We start from the raw sequence: 6,350 nt of genomic DNA, 5'->3' as shown, positions 1-6,350 counted from the left end.
AATTGTCAATTTCGTATACAAAACAAATCGCACTAATACGTTGTGCGCACGTTTTCATTAATTGCTAAGACGATAGGACACGAGCCTTTAGTCGAATGCAGATAAAATTGCACTATTTCAATCCAACCATTGTACATTGCACATTTTGATATTGGCATGTAATATCACAGACGTGGAGAAATTAATAAAACAATCCGTTTGATGTCGAATCGCACTCAAGTATGTTGTGCTCACATTTGAATAAGTCATCGAATTCGAGAATAAGAAAAATGCCAACAATGTCGGACACAGTTTCAAAATCTTATTGATGTTGTTGTCCACATTTTTTAATTAGTCGCTGATAACAAAGAAGTAAAGAATTAGGAAAATGCCGATGCCGATGAGAACTCCGACCACAATACTAAAGGTACTTCCATAATTATTCTGAAACAACAAAAAATATGTTATAAAAAAATAAAGTTAATAAGAAAATAAAAACGCAAGCAGTTCATTTTATTTTAGCTTTGTACTAATTGCACGTTTGTTACATCGCTTTTAATTGGGCAATTGTGAAGGTTATAAGATCTATATACACGTGAACTGTGCAAACATTCAAACAAAAAAAAACATGTAATGGTTTAAATTTAAAGCGATGGGGATGCAGTTTTCTGCGGTGCATTTAAATGTACATTTATAAATGCTATTTCAACCGGTTGAAATTGTTGTTATAAAAAAACTATATCATAAAAACAGAAAAAAATGGACTTACTAAGTTTGTAATTATATTATTATTATTATTATTATTATTATTATTATTATTATTATTATTATTATTATTATTATTATATTATTATATTATTAAAATACTTTATGGCAGACGAAACCCCTCGCCAGAACCACCCCGACGAATCGCGCACCATACATTTATTGTAGTTAAACAAGTGTGTACTATATATTCCTTAAGATCACTTTTTTATTAGTTATATGGCCAATATATATACGAATGTTTGTTGTACATATAACCCTGGTTATATCACCCTGTTTATATTAAGTAATATAACGGCTATATACAATGATGCTCCTCAACAATACTTAAATTAAATACCGCGTGCTTTGAACTTTATACGCGACCTTTCATCTTTAATAGCTCCATTTCAACCTATTTTATGTTTATATGTATAATATTTTTATTACATCATATGAGAGTTGATATCGATCAATGGCAATAAAATATTCTATTATTAGTAACAAGTGAAATTATCATTGACAAAAACATTTTTGAAAGCGGCCTTCAGCATTTATTTTGTGTTGGAAAAAAATCTGTTTTGTTTCAAACTAAGTATTTTATTAACTTTAACGCGACAATGACGTTTGTTTCTTAATAAAAAAAAATAAAAAAAAGATCGCACTTTACTAATTTACATTTAGAGAGCAGACCGGTAGATGAGAGGTATCGAGGGGTTTCCGTTTTGTTTATGTACTTTAACGACGGAAAATCTATTCTTTTGGTTTGAAAATTATATGAAACGATTTATCTAAAAGAAATAACATATTATACCATCAAACTATATAATAGTACATCAATTTAGACTGTAGCGCCAATAAGCGAATAAATTTTAACTTGATAAATGTACTGAATGAAACTTTCTTACCGCAAATAAATAAGACAATACCAATAAATATTTCAGTTAAATGTAAGGTAACATTTCATTTAAATAGACAGCAAATAATTAGGTATAATATCTTATTTCAATAACAATTGCAACGGAATTATTTGATATTCTTAAAGAGCCCATACCGTGTTATATCGTCTAGTAACCACAGGTTTTGCTTGTGGTTTAAATTTTTTAAACTTCATTTTTGGCATTTTTATATCAATATCTAACTCAGGGTCTTCATTAACGTACGACAACTCAGCAGGTGGCGCTTCTCCTACATCGCCCGGGGGCACCTGTCCTAGAACCTCACTGCCACTTATATATGCTATGTTATCCATAGGCATACAGCCTCCATCATATCCTCCATATCCAGACTCTAAAATATAATTATAATTATATTGTTACATTCATATAAAAACATGATTATATTGTCATAATAATATTGGCATAGTGATTTAATCATAATGATATTATCATAAAACTATTTTCATAATAGTACATGTATCTTCATAATAATATTGTCATTATAATATATTCATAATAAGGTTGTCATAATAATATTGTCATTATAATATATTCATAATAATGTTGTCATAACAATATAATCATAATAATATTGCCATAATAATATTGTCATAATAGTATTTTCAAATTAATATAACCGTCATAATATTGTCATGTATTATTTCGCATCTTTGGGTTTGTTTCTTTTCTGATTTTTTTGTTTTCAGGGTACATATACGTCAAATATGTGTTATAAAGAGAAGCGGCAACCTGGAAGGCATGTATATACAAAGTAGCATGATGAGGTGTTCGATATATCAAGATGGCTGTCTCATAATATGAAGAAGAATTTGTTCGAGAATTTTAAAAGCGTGATATCTTTTTTGTGTTTGAAATTATTGTTGTCCAATAGGATTGCAGTATTTCAAATTAATCGTAACACATTTAATTTGGTAAATCGGTTAACTGTTAATCAGTCTAGTAAGTTGTAATGCTTGTTTATAAATAATAGTTTAAAACACTTAAGCTGGATAAAATTTATTAGTACATATTTACAAAATTAAATTGGTCGCGCGGCTATGCCGCGCCTGACCAATTTAATTTTGTAAATAATAAAGTTAACCTATACTTTATTCTAAATATACATGTATATTGTACTTGTGTTAACGATTTAAACACTTATACTACGTACATTTCTTAACAGATGAATACTACTTATAGATAGTATAGTAAGCATTTACTCTATCAAATTGGTCAAGAACGGCGTAATTTGGTGTTTGAAATTATTTTTATAAAACTGTCGATTTACATGGCTGATTTACTTAAATAAATGTGTTATGATGCAATTCTATTGGACAAAAAAATTTCAAACATCTTATGCGTAGATATCCCATTTCATGGTAAAACTGTCATTTTTTGTGAAATATACCCATCTTTACATACCATTTTCATAAACTTAACTGCAAAAACAACAGTCTATACTACATGAACAACGATATCGTGTTGTTTTGAAGTACAATAGTTAACTTACCATCCATTCTATGTGTATACGATATTAATCCACGGCTAAAATTTTCAAAATTAAACTTTTGAAATTCTTCAAACAAATTTCAGATTAAAAGAACAACTAACTTCAAAATCAACGTTTTGCCAAAATAATTTTTTTTAGAATAATACTCGTTTAAGGAAGTAAACTTGACTTCGATCATTCGCTTATTTGTTAGCGCGGAGTACAACATACCTCGTTTTATACATTTTATACTGTTTAAAGTCACGTTCACAAATAGTTATTCGATCCCCAAGGTTAACTTAATGCACTCCCTAGATTTTGGATAACTAAAATATGTAAACAAACATAAAAAAACGTATTTGTTTACCGAAAATTTGTCACATAGTGTATTGTATAACCTGTATTACTTCAGTCTCCCCCCACCAAAAAAAAAATCGAGAAACCTAACTTTATTTGTTGATTTAGCCTTAAAGCACCTAAAAACAATCAATTATCTTAAATAGTTGATATACTTACTTTAAACATAGATGTTTCAAAGGGGTATCATCTTACTTGTTTATTCTAAACTTACCCCAACATTTTACCTGTGACGTGACAATGTCAATGTCCGTCACTAAACCAAATTTACATATCCGCTCATTGGCTTGTATTAATTTGCCCTTTGATCTTTATAAACTTAAAAGTATTCACTTTTAGCTTTATGTAAAATTGTTAAAACGATGAGTATTATAGAGGATACAGGAAGAACAAGCATTTATAGCTTTTCCTGAATTAAGAATGATGATAAATTTTAACAAAATAAATGTTACCAATTTTGATTTTACACAGTTACAATAAAATATTGTTTATATCAACTTTCTTCATTTGTTTGTGTTTATGCCTATTTCACAGGTAGATAGACCTATGTTTGTTTAATATATATCAACAAAAAATATTAGTATTTTGGTTCAATCACGAACGTGTAACACACTTGTACGTAAAACGGGACAACAGTTGACTGCGACGAAAATATACTACGTGAGTAGGTGGGATTAAACTGACCTTGTTATACGACACTTGCAGTTTGAAAAAATGTGTGTTAAATGAACATATTTATTTGACGTTACACAAAAGTCACCTCAGGTTGTCTTTCTTACGAATGATCTAAAGAAGTAAACATATTCCTGAAAAAAAATATAATGCTGGTTTAAGTATAATATCGCAGCAGCCGTATGCGCTATTTCATTTCTTTAAATTTGATTAAGAATTAACTATTTCAGTTCGATTACGTACTGTGTTATTCGTTTTGGCAATAGCGTTGCACAGATTCGGCGTTACTTCTACGTTATTTGCACATTCCTGCGTTACTGGATATGCACGGTGTATATGATGTTCACAGATGTTTAAAGCAGAAATCCCTTTTTTTTGTTTATTCTTTAGAAATGTCCAACAGAAATGTCCAACATGTGTAAATGTTTATGTTTTGCTTAGTATTTGTTTGGAGACTGTAACAATATACCATTTATTTTTTTATTTTTTATTTATTTATTTTTATTTATTTATTTAAATAAAAATGATAGCATTTTTTAGGCATAATGGGCCTTTAAGAAGACAAGTCTTCGACATTTAAATAACTATAGCAACAGTTGACAAAAAGTTATGTCGAATTGACAACAGGCATTTATAACACTAAAACAGTTCATCCCAAACACTATGTGACGTTCTTGTAATGGGTGTGAAATTGCATTGTGTAAAGGAAAAAGGATTTTTTTCCTTTTTATTTTTTTGAAATACCTGATGCACTTGTATTCAAAATTGTCAGTCAATCACTGAATGTTATTAAAAGTAAGATATAAGCATATCATAACAATGTTTATATTTTAGAATGCCGCGCTAGACTGCACAGCCAGCTGAACATTTTATTCTAACCATGTATTTAGGAATGCCCGTTATATTGCTCTTCCAGTTGAGCATTGTAGCAGGGAAATTTTTACGCTTTATGTCAGAATGCTCTGCTAGATTGCTGGGCCAGCCGAGCATTTCAGCGAACATTTTTTTTGCATATCAGACCGACATTTTCCACTGTCTTCTATAAACAAGAGGATCATAATGACCCTTATATCGCTCTCCTAATTATTTAGGCTCTGAATCAATATTGTTAGCAATGAATGAAAGGCATAACAAGTTAATAAGGGTTTTCCATATACAGTATGCCTTTTAAGTGAACTTTTTACCTAAGATGACTCATATTCAAGCCTGTACTAGAAATCATAAAAGCAATCTTTCTGACCAATCTCCAGGGTAATTGGGTTAAAATTGTAACCTCTAAAGACACAAGTTTGCTTCTTCAAAAAGAAGCATGCGAGAGGTACTTTTGCAGCTGCTGAGTACTTGTTTAATTGTTCAAATGGCAGGAAAACAATTAACAAGGTCAAGGTCACACTTATAGTTTGAAGGTATTCGTTCTCTCGAGAAGACTTTGAAGATACACATTCATGTCCGGACTGTAACTTTGTCATGCATGGAAGGATTTTAAAATAACTTGGCACAATTGTCTACCACATCACGACAATGTGTATGAATGTCCTTCTGTTCCCACTTACACAACAATCATGTCTAGACTGTAACTTTGTCAAGCATTGAGGGAATTTCAAATAATTTGGCACAAATGTCTCATAACAAAATTTTGTCGCAACCAGGAACAACGTCCCTTCTTCAAAGGTCAAGGTCACACTTATATTTTGAAGGTTCATGATAGATAGATAGTTTATTCACATAAGACGTGTACAAAATGCACATGGTCACAAAATACATACGTTCAAATATAATTAAACATCACGTAATCATCAAAGTTAACATTATTTAGTAGCAAAGTGTCATACAATGATAAAACTACATCTTTGGACTGCATTAACAAAACATGGAGAATGAAAAGAAATAAATAATATTACTAACAAGATAACATTTTTATAATTATGTCTGAAGATTCGTGATTTAATTCCCTGCGTTTAAATGCTTGTGCTATAAAATTTCCCAAATTTAACAAGACTTTTTTCTTTTTAGAACTTAATAAATCAATAAATTTGTACATGCTCGGATTTTTCACATAATATTTTGGTATGAATTTGTTTCTCAGGTCAGAATATTTTTTGCATGTGATTATAAAATGAAATTCATCTTCTATGTCATTACCGCAGAAATAACATAATCTTTCATTTCTT

At 30.0% G+C, this 6,350-nt stretch overlaps 1 protein-coding gene across 1 annotated transcript; it reads right to left on the bottom strand.

Annotated features, from left to right (window-relative positions):
• Window positions 1–206: 206 nt before the first annotated feature.
• LOC132726511 (uncharacterized) lies at window positions 207–3,379 on the bottom strand. The gene is made up of 3 exons (XM_060711840.1): window positions 3,172–3,379; window positions 1,778–2,013; window positions 207–423 (listed from the first exon to the last, which is right to left on the bottom strand). The coding sequence occupies exons 1-3, from the start codon at window positions 3,176–3,178 to the stop codon at window positions 331–333; spliced, it is 336 nt and encodes a 111-aa protein (XP_060567823.1). The 5' UTR covers window positions 3,179–3,379; the 3' UTR covers window positions 207–330.
• Window positions 3,380–6,350: the final 2,971 nt, after the last annotated feature.

Source organism: Ruditapes philippinarum, unplaced genomic scaffold (genome assembly GCF_026571515.1).
Source record: "Ruditapes philippinarum isolate M1 unplaced genomic scaffold, ASM2657151v2 ctg1045_1_1_1_1, whole genome shotgun sequence".
In the NCBI taxonomy this organism is placed as follows: Eukaryota; Metazoa; Mollusca; class Bivalvia; order Venerida; family Veneridae; genus Ruditapes; species Ruditapes philippinarum.
This window is presented reverse-complemented; position numbering and strand designations above follow the sequence as displayed.